The sequence below is a fragment of the Equus asinus genome, chromosome 22 (assembly GCF_041296235.1).
Source record: "Equus asinus isolate D_3611 breed Donkey chromosome 22, EquAss-T2T_v2, whole genome shotgun sequence".
NCBI classification, from domain to species: Eukaryota; Metazoa; Chordata; class Mammalia; order Perissodactyla; family Equidae; genus Equus; species Equus asinus.
The window spans coordinates 53979264-53996364 of NC_091811.1; the positions used below are offsets into that span (position 1 = coordinate 53979264).

Sequence of the window (17101 nt, forward strand, 5' to 3'; positions counted from 1 at the left end):
GGGCTTAGCAATCTTTTTAGTCTTTGGTCCCTAGACACAAATGTTTTTATCCCTTTGCAATTTCTTCATGGGGCGTGATGAGGGAAGACCGACAGAGCCATGCTGGGACGAGGGTGCTGAGTGTTCCAGACGGAATGACCCCCTAATTGGCTCCTTCACGCTCAGCAGAGTCAGGGTGGACGTGATTCAGACCTGTGTCTCAGCAAAACTACAAACTGCTGTCACAGGCTTGCCATCACCCCCTAAGGGCTGTGAAGGCCATCTCTGCAAGGCCAGCTCCTCACCCCTGCGTGACCTTCACTTCCCCTCCCCCACCCTGGCCTTCTCACCTTGTGAGCCTGCCGCAGGGGCACCCTGGGAAACCTTCTCTGGTCGCTCATCTCAACGCAGCCCCTCCTGTCTGGCAAGCCTCCCAAATTGTACTACGTCTCTGTTCTAGTGCAGTAGCTCCACCTGTGTTCCAGGGGCGTACCAATCTTCCCCGACAGCCAGAAAGTTTCTTGAGGACAAGCTCCAGATCCCATCCTTTGTCTAGTCCTCTTTACTCACTGTGCAGAGCCACGGGGGCGAGGGATCCTCAGGAAGTCAGGGAGGGGACAAGAAGACTCTTAGGGGCCCCTTGAAATCATTCCCCCTAACAACAGAGTCCTTAGCCTCTGTCCTTAAAACTCTTTGAAGTGGGTTTTCAATTAGTGAGCCCCTTACATTTCACATCCTGCCACTGCCTTCGCCACAGGAAACTCAATGCCAGCTGACCCCTTATCTAATCTTCACCCAATTGCTAAGTCAGTCCCACTTCCCACAGAGGGGCAGTGCTGCCATTAGCCTGGCCCAGCCTCTAGGGCAGGTGGCTCAGATGGGTTCAACACCAAGGAGGCAGGAAATCAATTCCCATCTCCCCCAGAGGCAAAAAAAAAAAAAATCACGTTGTAAAAGAATATTTAGTACTTCTCATCCAGGAAGATGGAGTAGACATACTTTTTCCGACATTGCTCTAACAGGGGAAATGGCGTGAACACCATTCTTCCACTTACAACAACTGAAAACCTGGACTTTATATATGAAACAAATGTAAGAAGACTCTGAAAGGTGGAGAGAAGAAGGCACACCAGCTAGGGATCTTGGGAGCCAAAGAACGACATGGCGGTGAGTTCCCTGCATTTTCTATTTCTTTCACATGTTGCAGACTTGGTGCCGAAGAAAGCAGCAACCTGGAAGGGCACAGATTTATTAAAAGCCCTAACAAAAGCCCAATCTTTCCAGCCCAAGCTCCAGGAATGGGGCAGCCTAGATAGAAAGCTTATAGAGAGTAACCACTCTACTCCAGCCAAACACCACTGAAACACTGCAGCCCTGCCCCGACCCGCTCCAGCTAGGGCAGAGTGGGAATCCTAGACTCCCTATTGACCAGGCTATAATGAGGCCCCAACTGCCCCCTTCCCCCAGGAACTGGGTGATGTCGGGAAAGGCCACAATGGGAGCTGGTACTGTCATCGCCACCAGGCAGGAATAAGTCCAAAATCCATCCAATATTTGTGGACACCACATGGGGAGCCTAGACTTCTACCCTGACCTGGCAGTAACAGGGTGCAACCCACAACTTTCCCCTGCTAGGGCAATGTCAGAAGAAGTCACCTAAAACAAGAGATTTGAATAAGATCCAAAATGCCCAAGTTTTGATCAAAAATCCCTTGTCACACCAAGAATAAGGAAGATCTCGAATGAAAAAAGATAGATGACAACAACAAGGCAACACAGATGTTAGAAACATCTGACAAAGATTTTAAAGCAGCCATCATAAAAATGCTTTAACAGCAATTAAGAAACGCTAAACAGATGAAAAAAGAGAAATCTCAAAAAGAAATAAAAGATATCAATAAGAACGAAGTGGAAGTTTTAGAACTGATAAATACAATAACCAAATAAAAAACTCAAAGGATGGGTTTAACAGCAGGATAAAGGGGCCAGAGGAAAGAATCTGTGAACTGGAAGACAGAACAACAAAAATTACCCAACCTGAATAACAGAGAGAAAATAGACTGGAAAATGAAGAAGTAAACTAAGCCTCAGGGGCCTGTGGGATTATAACAAAAGATCTAATATTCATGTCATTGGCGTTCCAGAAGAGAAGAAAGAGGATTGGCTGAAAAGTTACTCAAAGAAATAAGGACTGAAAATTTCCCAAATGTGGCAAAAGACATAAACCTACAGATTTAAGAAGCTGAGCAAATCTGAACAGGATAAACTCAAAGAAATCCACACCAAGATATATCATAGTCAGAATTCTGAAAACTAAGGATGAAGAAAAATCATGAAAACAGCAAAAGAGAAACAATAGCTTATCTATAAGTGAAACTATTCTGAAGGATAACAGTTTCCTCATCAGAAACCATGGAGGCTAAAGGAGAGTGGCACAATATTTTTCAAGTGCTGAAAGCAAAGAATTATCAGTGCATTTTCCTATATCCAGCAAAAGCATCTTTCAGGAAGGAAGGGGAAATCAAAACATTCTCAGATGAAGGAAAACTAAGAAAATTTGTTGCCAGCAGACCTATCTTAAAAAAAATGGCAAAAGGAATTTCTCTAAACAAAAAGGAAATGATCAAAGAAGAAACCTGGGGAACATGAAGGAGGAAAGAAGAAGGTAATAAAAAAGATGGGTAAGTACAATAGACTTTCCTTCTCCTCTTGAATTTTTTAAGTTATGTTTGATAATTGAAGCAAAAATTACGACCCTGTCTCATGGGATTCTAAGTGTATTTACAGGAAATACTTAAGAAATTATATTATAATGAGAGAGGGCAAAGGGATGTAAAGAGAGTTAAGGTTTCTTTACTTCAGTTGAACTGGTAAAATGGTGACAGCAGTAGACTGTCATAAGTTATGTATATATAACATAATACCTAAAGCAATCACTAAAAATGCCATACAAAGACATATACTCAAAACCGCTACAGATAAATCAAAATGAGCTCTTAGAAAGGTTCAAATAACCCACAGGAAATCAGGGGGAAAAAACAGAATTGAAAAACAAAGAACAAATATAAAACAAAAAATAAAATGACAGACTTAAGCCTTAACACATCAACAATTACGTTAAATATAAGGGGTCTAATACACCAGTTAAAAGACAGAGGTTGTCAGAGTGTATTAAAAAACATGCGCCAACTATATGCTGTCTACAAAAAAAACTTGCTTCAAATATCATGATACATGCAAAGTGAAAGAAATAGGATAGAAAAAAGATACATCATGCAAATGTTAATCAAAGGAAGATAGGAGTGGCTATGTTAACATCAGATAAAGTAAACTTCAGAGCAAAGAAAATTACAAGTCAGGGAGAGATATTATATAATGTAAAAGGGCCAATCTACCAAGAAGAAATAGCAATCCTAATTTGTATGCACCAAATGAAAGAGCTACAAAGTATGTGAAGCAAAAACTGGAGCACTAAGAGAAGAGATAGACAAAACCACAATTAAATTTAGAGACTTCAATATTCTTCTATCAACAATTAACAGAACAACTAGAGAGAAAATCAATGAGGATATAAAAGAACTCACCAACACTATCAACCAACAGGATCTAACTGATATTTATAGAATACTGTACCCAACAAAAGCAGAACAAATATTCTTTTCAAGTGTCCATGGAACATATACCAAGATAGGCTATATCTTGGGCCATAAAACAAACTTCAACAAATTGAAAAGAATTTAAATCATACAGAGTGTATTCTCTGACCACAAAGAATGAAACTGGAAATCAATTTTTAAAAAACGATTTCTCCAAACACTTGGAAACTAAACAACATACTTCTGAACAATTCATGGGTCAAAGAAAAAATTTTAACAATATTATTTCCAAATAAGGTCACATTCAGAGGTAGTAGATGTTAAGACTTCAACACATCTTCTTTGAAGGACACAATTCAACCCATAAAGGACATCGAAAGCACAAGCAACAAAAGAAAAAATAGATAAATGGACTCCAGTTAATTTTGGAGAGAGGGTCAAAAGTGACTCGATGGAGGAAAGAGTCTTTTCAAAAGATGATGCTGGAGCAATTGAACATCCATAAGCCAAAAATCAATCAAGCAAACAAATCCTCAACCTAAGTTTCACACTTTATACAAAAATTAACTCAAAATGGATCACAGATTGAAACCTAAAATGTAAACTAAAAAGCTTTTGGAGAAAATCAGGATCTAGGGTGATAAAGAGCTCTTTGACTTGATATCGAAAGAATGATCCATAAAAGAAAAAAATTAATAAATTGGACCTCATGAAAATTAAAAATTTTGCTCTGCCAAGACCCTGTTAAGAGGCTAAAAAAAAACAAGCTAGAGACTGGGAGAAATTATTTGCAAACCACGTATCCAACACAGGACTAGAATCTAGAATATATCATGAAATCTCAAAACTCAACAATAAAAGAACAAGCAATTTCATTGGAAAATGGGCAAAAGACATGAAGAGACGTTTTACTGAAGAGGATCGACAGACGGCAGCTAAGCACATGAAGAGATTTTCAACACCATTAGCCATTACGGGAATGCGAATTTAAACCACAATGAGATATCGCTACACATCTCTCAGATTGGCTAAAACAAACTTCAGTGACAACACCAAACACTGACGAGAAACTGGGTCTCTCATACATTGCTAGTGGCAGTGTAAAATGGTGCAGCCACTCTGGAAAACAGCTTGGCAATTTTTTAAAAACTAAATATGCAACTACCATACGTCCCAGCAATGACACACGTGGGCATTTATCTGAGAGAAATGAAATCTTACGTTCACAGAAAAACCTGCAGACAAATGTTTATAGCAGTTTTATTCATAATAGCCAAAAATGCAAACAATCCAGATGCCTTTCAATGGGTGACAAACTGTGGTGCATCCATACCATGCGTACTCCTCAGCAGTGGAAAGGAACAAACGATTGATATACACAAGGACCTGGATGAATCCCCAGAGAATTATGCTGAGTGGAAAAAGCAAAGGGTTCCGAACTGTACAATTCCATTTACATAACATTCCTGAAATACAGAAATGGAGAACCAATCAGTGGTTGCCAAGGGTAAATGAGGGGATGTCACAGGCAGTGTGGGTGTATCTATACAAGAACAGCATGAGGGATCCTTGTTGTGATGGAAATGTTCTGTACCTTAACTGCATCAATGTCAATATCCTGGTTGTGATATTGTACTACCGTCTTGCAAGGTGTTACCATCTTACAACATTTATTGGGCTCTTACTAGGTGTCAGGTACTGTTCTGAGCACATTAATACTCAAAATAACCCTATCAAGGAGGTGCAATTAACATATACTTTTTACAGACAAGGAAACTAAGGCACAAAGAGGTTAAGTCGCTTTGGACAAAATCACACAGCTGGGAGCCAGGAATGGAAGCCGGGCAGTCCACTGTGGAGCCCATGCTATTAACCTACTGCCTGAGGTCTTTTTCAAATAACCCATTTCCCCGACGTTGAGATCCTTACTCGAAAGGTCTAGGGCAGGGCCTGAGCTGGTGGGGTTTCTTTGACTTCTTCGCGCTTTCTTCTTGGGACCCCGCTCGCAGGGGCTCTGCCTTTTAAAGGCACTATCCGGAGCATGATGTGATTTTAGCTCACATTCCATTGTCCAGAAGTTAGTTTCACGGTCACCGTTATCCTCAAAGGAGGCTTGGAAATACAGTCTTTAGGTGGGTGGACACGCGCGCCCCCACACTTTCTACCCCCCCAGAAGAAGGGGAGAAACGCTGCTGAGCGAGGAGCGGCCGGCTCGGGCGCGCTCCGTCTGCTGGAGGAGCGCTCCTCCGTATCCCTCCGCTGTTTAACGCCGCGCGGCGGAGGCCAAATCGCTTGAGAGCGCAGCGACCGGATGACCAGCCTTGCTGGTTTGCCTGCGACTGAGTTGGGTCCTGAGACACGAGACTTTCACTTTTAAAGCCAGGATTGTCCCAGGAAAGCAGAACAAGTTTGTCAATTTACCCAGAAGCCTCTCATCTCATGATCTGGCCCCACCCCCCTCCCCTTCCCCTTCTCTCTCCAGCCTTCACCAGACCTCCCGTCCTTGAAAGAACTCTTGTCAGCCTCCTGTCCTTTATTCAGCCTATATTGATTGACCACCTACGATGTGCTTGGCTCTTGTCACAGAGGATGTGGCACCTCCATCTAAAGCACCCCCTCCCCCTGGCTGACTCCTCCTCGTCTCTCAGGTTTGCGGTTTCAGCTTCTGGGGCTCTCCATCGGGAAGTCTGCGTCCTCCCAGTCTGGCGCCTTGTTCCTGACGCACTTCCCCGGGACAGCACTCAGATCACTGCACTCCCATTGCACACGCGCTCCCCTGGCTTCCTGCTGGACAAAGGTCTTGTCACCTTGTACCAGTGTCAAGAACAGTCTAGCACATAGTAGGTGCTCAATAGATGATGGTTGAATGAGTGCTTCCTCTCCAGGAGCCTAGGGCTTGCTGGAACCAGGAGCTGTGCCCGTCCCGTCGGGTAACTGATGACCTCTCTCCCAACCAACGCCGCTGGACCCCCGGCTGCTAGGCTGGGAACTGCTTTCTGGACGCGGCAGGAGACAAGGCAACAGAGGGCAACAGAGCTGAACTCTAGACTTGAGCCCGCAGGCGCTGCTCCCCGCTCCACAACCTTTGGCCATTTACCTGATAATAACCCTCACAGCAATAATGAGAGCAACACCATTACCCCTTAATTAGGCAATAATGACCCCAGCTTGGCTGCCAAGCAAGGCTGAGGACCTGAAGTTCACTATTTTAAAAACAGAAGCTGAGCTTTCCCAATAAAGAGAGGAAGTACGGGTCATTTTGCTCTCCTTCCAAAGCTAAATAGAGATACAAGGCCCTTTCGTCAGCACAGGTGATGGAGTAGGGGGAACAGAGCGCGTACGTGTGCGTGTGTGCGCATGCGCGCGTGCTTCAGGGAGGCGGTGGGGGTGAACCAGACTCAGGGCTCATCTGATTAGCGCATATTTTATGACTTCCCAAACAGAATGAATTTCCCGCGAAGTTTATTGGAAAGTATGGCGGGGAGGGGGTTGAGCGTATGGAGGTGAATGCAGGCAACTCTTTAAAAGGAAACACAGGAGAAGACCTCCACTGACAGCTGGGGCCCAGGGCTCTGTTCGCGCCCTGTCTAGCCCAGCAGGTCACACTGGATGTTTATTTCAAACTGGACTCCTCCTGGAGCGTGGTCCTAAGACACATTTGTTATTGTTATATTTTTACTCTCCCCCCTGGAGGAGGGGAGAACATGAACTCAGCCATCCCTCACGTTACATCCAGGTGGATATCCACAGTGGCCACTCAGCGAAAGGGGTGGGGCCCGGCTGGCATGCCTGCACCCCCGGGTCCCCACAGACCTTCCTGTCTCCTCCTCCTTTGGTGAACACCGGGGTCTGTGAATCTATGGGAGGCAGAGTCCGGAGGCCCCAGGATGGCTCAGATGGGGCTTCAGAAAATCAAATCAAAACAAGATCATGATAAACCGTCGCAGATTGTCGGTATAAAGGCTGACCCCCATTAAGGTGGCTAACTGAGAGTTGAGTGTGATGATGGAAAAGGGTGTGTGCCGGTACTTCAGGACGGAGGGAGAAGAAGAGCTTTAGCTTCTGCACCTCAGAAGGGGAGGGCATGGACTGGCAGCGCTGTGGGGGCGCAGGGCGGGCAGGGGAGAAAGTGACTGAGGCCTGCAGACCCGTTGACGCGGCCTGTGAAGGGTTTCCTACGGGGCCCCAACATTTGGATGTGTGGGGAAAGAAAATTTGTTTTGACCCAGGAATCTGTCTCCAAATTGCCAAAGAAAATAAACAGGTGGGAGTAGGGCCAGAGCAGATATGTGAAATGATCGGGTCGCTGGATGCCATGAGATCAGGGCTGGAAGATTCCACTTTGCCTCTGGGGGGTGTGGGGGACCTACAGGTTTCTGTGCCCTAAGCTGGAGCCCTGGTTTCTCGTTGAACCGGACTCCTCATTTCCTATGGCAGCATCGCTGTCTCCAGAATTCGCAACTTGAGGTCCAGATCCTTGGGAGCTCCCGCTGGCCCCTGCAGACCCCGCAGCCCTGGACGCAGACCCAGATGCCACACCCGGTTCTCTGAGGGCGCTGCCTCCCCTCGAGGAGGCTCTGTCCCCTGAGCTGAAGCCAAACGTGGTTGCATGGGAAGTAGAGGTCGCACGGGAAGTAGAGACTGTGCTTGACATCACAGCTGTGGGGAGGCAGAAGGTGGGTAGGGCAGCTCTGGGCATGCCTACATGCCTTCTCAATCCCTAACACCCATCTCTCACAGAGCGTCGAGGGGCAGCTCCCTGAAGCGTCTCATAAAGCAACAAGGGCCACCAATGCCAGGGCTCCCACCGGCTCCCAATGCCGGATGCCCATCCCTCCATCTGGGCCATCTCTCCACCACCACACTCAGGGGGTCCTGAAGGCAGGACCTCCACTTCCCCTGCCTGGAGGTGAGCATGCGATCCTAGATGCAAAGGGAACCTCAGAGCTCCTCTATTCGAATCCCCTCCTTGGGACCGCAAGACAAGACCACACAGCCAGTGTCCACACGGTGAGGTCAGGGCCCCAGCCCCCAGGCTCCTATCGGAGGGCTCTTTCCTCCTTTTGTCAAGAAAGGGCAAGGGTGACTCCCGACTGGCCAGCGAAGTGGAACCCACGGTTACTCACCGTAGCTCACACTGTTGGTGACTTCTCCAGACAGCCTGTTGGCACAGAAACAATCAGAATGGTCAGTAAATCTTCTGACTGGGGCTCAGGGGAGGACCACTCCCAGAAGGAAGGAGACCCTTGGTCCGATGCATAATTTGTAATTGTCTCACTCTGAAAAATACTTGGGCCCCAGAATTGTGTCAGTTCCCCGCTGGAGTGACGAGGACAGCTGTCCTCCATTCCCCTGCCCGTGCTCCCCACCCGCAGGGGGCTCATCGCCACTGTTCCTGGACTCGCTCCACTGCTCCTCGCTCCCCCGGTCCCCCAGCCTGGCCCCTCTCCATCCCTTCCCCAGCCTGGGCTCAGTCAGCCTTGCCACACTGGGCAAAACTAAGGAAAGCTGTGTCTTTTTGCTCTGTCTTTCTCAAAGGCAGGGACATCTTCCCACTTTTCCTTTTGACCCAGAGGTCCAGAGGGAAAGTTTGGAGGAGTTAAGGACTCCATACAGGGCCTGGGGCTATGCTAATCACGGGCATTTTTGACAAAGGCCCCGATTAGACACCCCCCAACTATTGATGAAGCTCAGGAATGAGTGAGTTAATTCATTGTCCCATGATACAGGTGAGAAGGCTGACACAGGGTCACTACCGACGGGCACTCGCCCATCCTCTCCCCGCCTGGGCTGCTCACCTGCTCTCCTCGCCCTCCAGCAGCTTGTGGTAGGTGGCAATCTCCACGTCCAGGGACAGCTTGGCTCCCAGCAGCTCCTGGTAGTCGCGCAGCAGCCGGGCCAGCTCCCCCTTGGCCTGCTGCAGGGCGGCCTCCACCTCAGCCAGCTTGTCCTGAGCATCTTTAAGGGCCACCTCACCCTTCCACTCTGCCTGTAGGATGGCGTCTTGCAGGGCGGCGCTCTGCCAAGGGCCAATAGCAGGTGGTAAGTGGCGCACAGGAGATCAGGGACCTACCTGTACCTGACTGTGCTTCTCTCTTGCCCACCTTCATAATTTATTGTGGAAGATGTGAGAATACAGAAAAATAGGGGAAAAAATCTATCATGAGCCCACCTCCCCACTTCCCCCAAAGGCCACCACTGCCAAGTTGGTGCCCCACCTGTTTCTTGAGGTTGGCGATTTCTGCCTGAAGTCTCTGGATGGCTCGGTTCAGCTCACTGACCTCCATCTTCATCACTTGGAGGTCATCACTCTTTCTCCCGGCAATGACCTGGAGGTCCTGGTACTGGAACCCGGAAAAGGCAAGAGTGAAAAGATAGCAGAGGGAGAGCCGACCCAGGGCTCCTCACCCCGGCTCTCTAAGTCTCTAAGTTCAACCAGGACTCGTAAGTCCTGCCCAGCCTGGTCATTGTGGCTGGAAGCAATCTCAAGAGGAGACCCATTCCTGTCTGCTGGGAATGTGTGGTCTAGCTGAGGGAACGGAACATTCCCATACAGCTTAGATAGGAACTAGCAAAGATCACCTACCCCAATCTAGACAAGAATACACCCTGGTCTGTCCTTCCCAGTCAGACCTGGAAGGGATCGATAGCAACAGGCCATCCACAATGGGAAGAAGGCTCCAACTATTTCATGTGTGGACCTGGCATTATTATTTCTGTCAAAGAACCACCATAAACTGCATTCCACTAAGGTGGGTATAAGGAAGGTCAGGCTTCCTGAAGATGTGCTTCCATAGACGTGGGCTGGGAAGGCAGCGGGGAGCATGTGCAGGTAGAAGGAAGCAGGCCTGGTTGAAACATTGGCTCCCACGGTTCGTGGAATGAAGAGCTGACTGTACTGGTTTAAAAGCCACCTTGTTGTCTCCAAATGTGCCTGGGTCTGCAGCATTGAGTCAGCTACCCCAGTGTAGGACAGGCAAATCCCCAGGATGCCAGAGCCCTGGTAACTTCCAGTGGTAGCTGATCCCAAGACTTCCACAGTAGCCCTCCCCACTAATCTCCAGCACAGGACATATAAGGTCAGGTGACCCCACCAAACACAAAGCCAATGGAGCAGGTAAATCCCTAATGGCAGGAATGGGGACCCTACACGCCCTCTGGGCATAACCCAGCACAGGATACTTCTCCAGGTACGCACTTTGGTCTGGTACAGGGCCTCTGCTTCAGCCTTGCTCCTCTGGGTGATTTCCTTATACTGGGCCTTGACCTCAGAAAGGATGCTGTCCGGGTCCAGGTGCCGATTGTTGTCCATGGAGAGGACCACGTTGGTGGTGCTGACTGCCTGCTGCACCTCGGCCAGCTCCTGTGCAGTAGGACAGGGGTGAGTCCTCAGGAAACACTCAGCACCCCCCTTTTGGGTTCCCAGAGCCAACTCACCACCAGCCCCCCAGGGGCAGACCAGGGAACCTTCTCCCTTTTCCTTGGTTTTCCAAGCAGCCCAGGGGCTCCCAGAAAGCTTAAGCCCCAAACTTACGGCAGCATAGAGGACTTGCAGGAATTCGATCTCCTGCTGCAGGGCATCCACCTTGGCACTGAGGTCCACCCTGACCACGTAGGCACTGTCAACATCCTAAAAGAAAGGAAGGAGCGGGCTCCAGGGGGCTGGAAGAACTTGACCTGCGCTGTCAGGATGCCAGAGGGAGAACAGCATCCATAGGCAAGCACTGAGGGAGGATCAATTCTCCACCCAGAAACTAGCAGAGTGGGGACAGTGCCAAGTGGATTTGGAGGCTGAGTGATGACATCCTTAAGAAGTTGAGAACAGGACTTTTGAGCCAGAAATCAATGTCTTCATTCTTATTATTTAATACAGTCTTGTACCCAGCACTGTGCTGACCTGGAGGTTAACTGGGGTAGGAGATTATTCACAGCTGAGGAAACTGAGCCCAGCGCCCAGCAGGGTGAGAATATCAGAACTGAGACCTAGGGGAGAAAGCCAGCCGCCTCACCTTCTTCAACACCACAAAGTCATTCTCAGAATTTGTCCTGCTGTTGATTTCTGCTTTGTATCTGGTGGGATTCAGTAGATAGGAAGACTGTTAGGTTTCAAGACATTCCGTTTTCTCTGCCCTGAACTTACATCCACAAACAGATTCACAAGAAAAAAACAAACAGAAAGAGATCCCAAGGATTCCTGTAAAGAGGCCAGTTCTAGGCCATAGCACTTCTTTCAGACCTAGACCTGGGAGCCACATGCATTTTGGCCCAACACCAACTGTCCCACCTTCGCCTGCTCACTCACTTCTTCTGGTATTCCTCCACGGAATCCTGGATGGTCTTCAGCTCTGCTTCCTGCCGGGTCTTCTCTGCCATGAACTTGTCCACCTGCCTCCTGAGGTTGCCGATATAGCCCTCCAAGACGGGCTGCAGGCTGGGGGTGCGGATGCTGACATCCAGCTGCTGCAGCAGCTGCCACTTGGTCTGTAGCACCTGGTTCTGCTGCTCCAGGAACCGCACCTGGAAACAGGAAGTCCACGGGCTCAGTCCCAGGAGACAGCCAGAGTGGGCTTGAGAAATCCCTGCTGGCCTGGCAAGAGTGACGAGTGAGGCATTAATTCTCAACATGCTATGGTAGAGTTTAGTTAGCCCTATTATTTGGGTAGATTTCAGGTATGTGGAAACTGACAATTGCTTAGAGCAGGGGTGCTCAAACTCTAGAGAATATTAGAATCCATCACTTGGAAGGTCATACACAACATGGAGGACCAGGTGTCTTAATGCAGGATGGAGTCTAGGCTACCGAGATTCCTAGACTGTTTACCAAGATTCCTAGCTGATTCTGATTCCCTCCAAAGTATGAGAACCACTGGCCCAGATCATTCGGAAAGAGGAGATGTCAGAAGACTCATCAATAAGCCAACAAAACCACTCACTCTTGGGAATGTGCTTTTACCAAACAGCCTCGACTGTTTGATGCAGACAAAACAGTCCCTTTCCTCACCCTCCTCAGTGTTTTCCTGACATTGCAAGTGACAGTGCAATGAGTGGCAAAAGAGAAGAATTAACAGTTAATAAGTACCTCGAATTTTTTGAGCACCTTCCTGGTAAAGCGCGGGACACTTTCTCTGCACAGTGAGAAAACCTCAGCCCTCCTCCTCCCCCTCCTCCCGCCCCCATCTCACAGCACAGCAAACCAAAGAAGAACATGGTTTAGTTCACTTTTTCCCCCAGCCAGAGCTTTAATGAAGCAGGAACCTATACACTTTCCCACCTTGTCTTTTTTCAGCTTCATTGAGGTGTAATTGACAATAAAATTGTGATATATTTAAAGTGTACAACGTGATGATTTGACATGGGTATCCATTGTGAAAGGATTCCCGCAATCAAGTTATTAACACTTCCATCATCTTGCATATTTACCTTTTCTTTTTCTATTTTGGTGAGAACACTTAAATTCTACTCTCTCAGCAAATTTCCCTTATACAGTACAGCATTATCAAGCGTGGTCACCAAGAAAGAGCAGAGTTCTTTAATGCACCATCTAACCTGGTAAGGTTGCCCTAAACCCAGAGCTCTGGGCACATTCGCCAGTTCTACTTTACTTCTCACTGGCTTCTCCTGATGTTTTCCCGGCTCTGAGTCTATGCAACAGTGCAAATCCATAGCAGCTCCTCCCTAAGGAAGAGCACCCTGAGAAAGGTGGGGGTAGGCAGAACTAGAGCCTTCCTCCCAGACAGGCCTGACCTTCTCAGTGGTGCAAACTCAGGATGCAGCCTTCCTGCCCCTCATCTCCCCCCGGGCTATTCAAAGTAAACCTCTATCCAAGGTTGGTCCGAGCAATTGTTTGGCATAGCTGGCATAAGAAGTCTGGCCTCATTTTGGTGTCGAGACTGGATGAGATCTGAAGGTCAGCGTTCTTCAGGGCTGTAAATGTCGTTCACCACTCCCAGCCTGACCAACAGCATTGAAAAATCACCTGGCCAAGTCATTTGCATGGGCCCCATGCTCCTTTTCCAGAGCCCATTAAATGGGCACTGTCTGATTTTTGTGGTCTCCGCTCTCTGGCTTTGAGAATGGAAATGCCAGTTTGCTCAGAGATAACCTCCTAGATACAGAATCCTGTGGCAACTTACGGGGAAGAAACCATTTGTCAACGTCAATGCATCCACTTACAAGACACCCACTGACCCATCCGACTTCTTTAAGCCCGGACCTGTCAGCCCGCTCTAACCTACTATGCATGCAGGAGGGATCACCTTTATTTCAGGGTGAGTCTGCAAGGCCCTCAGTTTGACTTGGCAGTGACAGGTTGCTGAGGGTCAGATCCAGTCTCCCAGGGAGGCTTGGAGAACGTGAGAAACAAAGTGGGCACCTTCCACCAGGGCCAACTTTAAGAGACAGGGACGGAACTAGTTGACCTCAGATAATCTAGACCTGCACTGTCCGATACGGAAGCCACTGGCCACATTTCCACCATTGCAGAAAGACCTTTCTGCAGGTCCCTGGAGTATTTCGGGCCTGGCTGGCCGGCCTCCAGGCATTAGCACTCACCTCGTCAATGAAGGAGGCGAACTTGTTGTTGAGTTCCTTGATCTGCTCCCGCTCCTGCTGCTTCACCTCCTGCGCCTCAGGGTCAATCTTCACATCCAGAGGCTCCAACAAGCTTTGGTTGGTTACAACTTCCTGGATGCCCCGAGGGCAGACTGCTGGGCCTGCAGACCCCAGACCTCCAAAACCACCTCCGAGGCCAAAGCCCACCCCACAGAGGCTGCCCCTCCCCAAACACGCACCCCTGTAGCTTCCCAGACTGCCACCAGGGCCCAGGCCTCCAGCTACACAGGCGGAGATGCTCTTGCTCCCACCAAGGCTGACGAGACTCGGACTACTGTAACCTCCAGGGTGGGCAGAGCCGTGGCAGCCGCCGCTGCTCTTGCGGACTGACAGCGAGCTCCCTGCCCTTTTCCAGCACCCTCCCGGTAGGGTGGCCGAGCCACTGCTGAAGCTTCCCCTCTGGCACCTCATGGCATAGACCTGCCTGCTCATGGTGACTCAAGAGGAGTGAGTGACACCAAGAAGGTGGGAAGGAGGTGTCTCGGTGTTTCCCTGCTGGGGTGCGGAGGACTCCCCTTATATAGTTCCTGGGGTTGGCAGCTGGCCAAGGACAGGTTCCTGGGTTTGGCTCCCCTGAAGCTGAAAGTGACAAGAAAATAAATAACACTATCTGCTTGGGAACAGTATGTCAAATAATGATTGCTTAGTTAGCAGGGTTTTCTAATTATTACTTATCTATCAACTATCTGCTGACCTAGGCACTGTGAAGTGTGTGTGATCCCACCCAAAGCTGTCAGATAGGGTGTTTGCTGAGACTGTTGGGGTTTCAACACTTACAGTTTCTGCCGGAGCGGTATTGAAACTCAAGATACATCTCCTTGAAGCTTTAGGACAATGACGTTGATGGATTACAAACTGATATCTAGAAAAAATGGCGATTCAAAGAGACCCACTCAATGGAATTTTCTATAGTTGGTGGGAATTGCTTCTGCCTCCCTGCCAAACATTTGTTTTTCCCCAAAGAATAGAGAATAGTTAAATAAACTATGTCTATCGATGCAATATTATACAGACAATAAAAATGGTGGTGACAGGGTTTATGCAAACATTGAATAATCAATATGAACACTAAAACCCAGGCAGAGAAAGAAGGCTGGACAAGGACTGGAGATATAGTGTGAGCATAGCTATATTCTTTTTAAAAACGACTAAGCCTAAATATTTTAGAAAAGTAGGTTAAAAAAATATAAGCATCAAAGTGTTAGAGTTAGTTGTTTCATGCAATGGTTGATTTTTAAATTTTCCATCTTTCTGCTTCTCCAAGTTTAAAATAACGAGCAGGTAGTATTTTTGTAATGGAAGCGTCCAGCCCTGTGAGGCTGCAGACTCCTCTGCAGGCAGCCGAGAAAGCCCCTCCTCTAGAAAACACTCAGGCAGGCCAAGGACCCTGATCCCTTCTTTTGGTCACTCCATAACTATGAGAGCAGCTGCCGGAAGGAATATTCTGGACTCAAGCTCCTCTCACTAGCTGTCACCTAGACCAGGAAAATGTAGATCACCACACTGACTAGGGTCCCATCTTGGGCCTTTAATTCTCCTCTTCTGCCTGAAACTGCAGGCCCGGCACAGGTCATCTTGCACACCTGTATGTGCACACTTGCACTGGCAGGGCTCAGCGACCTCTCTCAGTTGGTCTCCTTCTCTGGACCCCAGGGAGAAGCTGAGTTGTCTCCCCCACCCTATAATCATGTACCCTCCCTGCTCAGACAGGCCTCAGTAGCCGTCCCCACCCATTGGTATGTCACCCCTAATCCCGTCACCAGGAGGAGATCCAGCTAAAGGAAGAGAACAGCCTGGGGTATAGTGGAAATGATGTGGGGTGTAAGATCAGAGCCTTGATTTGTCATTCTAGCTCCACTACTTCCTAGTCTTGTCATCTGTCAAATGGGGTGATAATGACACGTCCTTACTGCTTAACCAGAGTTATAGAAACTGTCCAAGAGAATGGCAGGAAATGTTAGCTTTTACCTTTGACATTTGACAAAGCTAAATGTCAAAGTCCGTGTCTTTCCCCAGCAGCAATCTCATTTAATCCTCACAGCAGCATTATGAGGTAGACGTTATTATTATTATTTTTGTTTGCTTTTCGGAAGTGGAAACTAAGATTCAAAAGATTAAGTGCTTTGCCCAAATGGTACAACCAGTCAAATAGCAGATGCGGGATTTGAACCACGGCTGACTGATTCCAGAACTCAGTACATAAATGTTGAATGGATTCCATAAAAACTGAGGAGCCAGGGCCTGGGGGCCCTGCTGGGAGGTGGTAAACCTCGAGCAGGCTTCAGAGAGGGGAGGAAGCAGGGTCATTACAGAGCCGGGGTGGGGGAGGGGCGGGCAGTATCCCCACTAGATGTGAGGCGTGGGAAAGAGGGGTCTGCGGCGGGTCACAGAAAACAAGAAGGCTGTGAGTAAGACAGAGGTGAGGGGACAGGCCAAGTCAAGGCGGAAGAGATTAACGGTGACAAAAGCAACAGAAGTAGGTACTGCGGGCTCCAGGCAGAAGCAGAACATGCCTGTGCAACCCTCTCTATTTTTAACTTTTCCTCCTTAGACTTTTATTCCAGGAGAGAATATTTGTGACCATTAGGTAGGCAAAGATTTCTTAGCTAGGACCCTGAAAGCCCAAAATATTTTTAAATATTGATAAATTGGAATTCAGCAACATTAAAAACTTTTGTTCTTTGTAAGATGCCATTAAGGAAAATGAAAAGACAAGCCACACACTGGGAGAAAATATTTGCAAGACATCTATTTGACAAAGGACTGTTATCCAGAATATATAAAGAACCTCTGCAACTCAATAATAAGTCAAGCCACCCAATAAAAACCTGCACAAGATTGGAACAGACACTTCCCAAAAGGTGTACAAATGGCCAATAAGCACAAGAAAAGATGTTGATCATCACCAGCCATCA

The 17101-nt window shown here is 48.0% G+C and overlaps 1 protein-coding gene across 1 annotated transcript; it reads right to left on the bottom strand.

Annotated features, from left to right (window-relative positions):
• Positions 1-941: 941 nt before the first annotated feature.
• On the bottom strand, positions 942-14618 carry LOC106835318 (keratin, type II cytoskeletal 2 epidermal-like). Its single transcript, XM_044755568.2, has 10 exons — positions 14127-14618; positions 11878-12092; positions 11585-11645; positions 11110-11205; positions 10774-10938; positions 9794-9919; positions 9374-9594; positions 8702-8736; positions 8115-8234; positions 942-994 (listed from the first exon to the last, which is right to left on the bottom strand). The coding sequence occupies exons 1-10, from the start codon at positions 14616-14618 to the stop codon at positions 942-944; spliced, it is 1584 nt and encodes a 527-aa protein (XP_044611503.2).
• Positions 14619-17101: the final 2483 nt, after the last annotated feature.

Coding starts and splice junctions, on each gene's coding strand:
- LOC106835318 (XM_044755568.2), bottom strand. CDS start 14,618: ATGAGCAGGCAGGTCTATGCCATGAGGTGCCAGAGGGGAAGCTTCAGC. Junction 11,206..11,584: donor ACTTTGTGGTGTTGAAGAAG/GTGAGGCGGCTG, acceptor CCTTTCTTTTAG/GATGTTGACAGTGCCTACGT. Junction 9,595..9,793: donor TCGCCAACCTCAAGAAACAG/GTGGGGCACCAA, acceptor GGCCCTTGGCAG/AGCGCCGCCCTGCAAGACGC.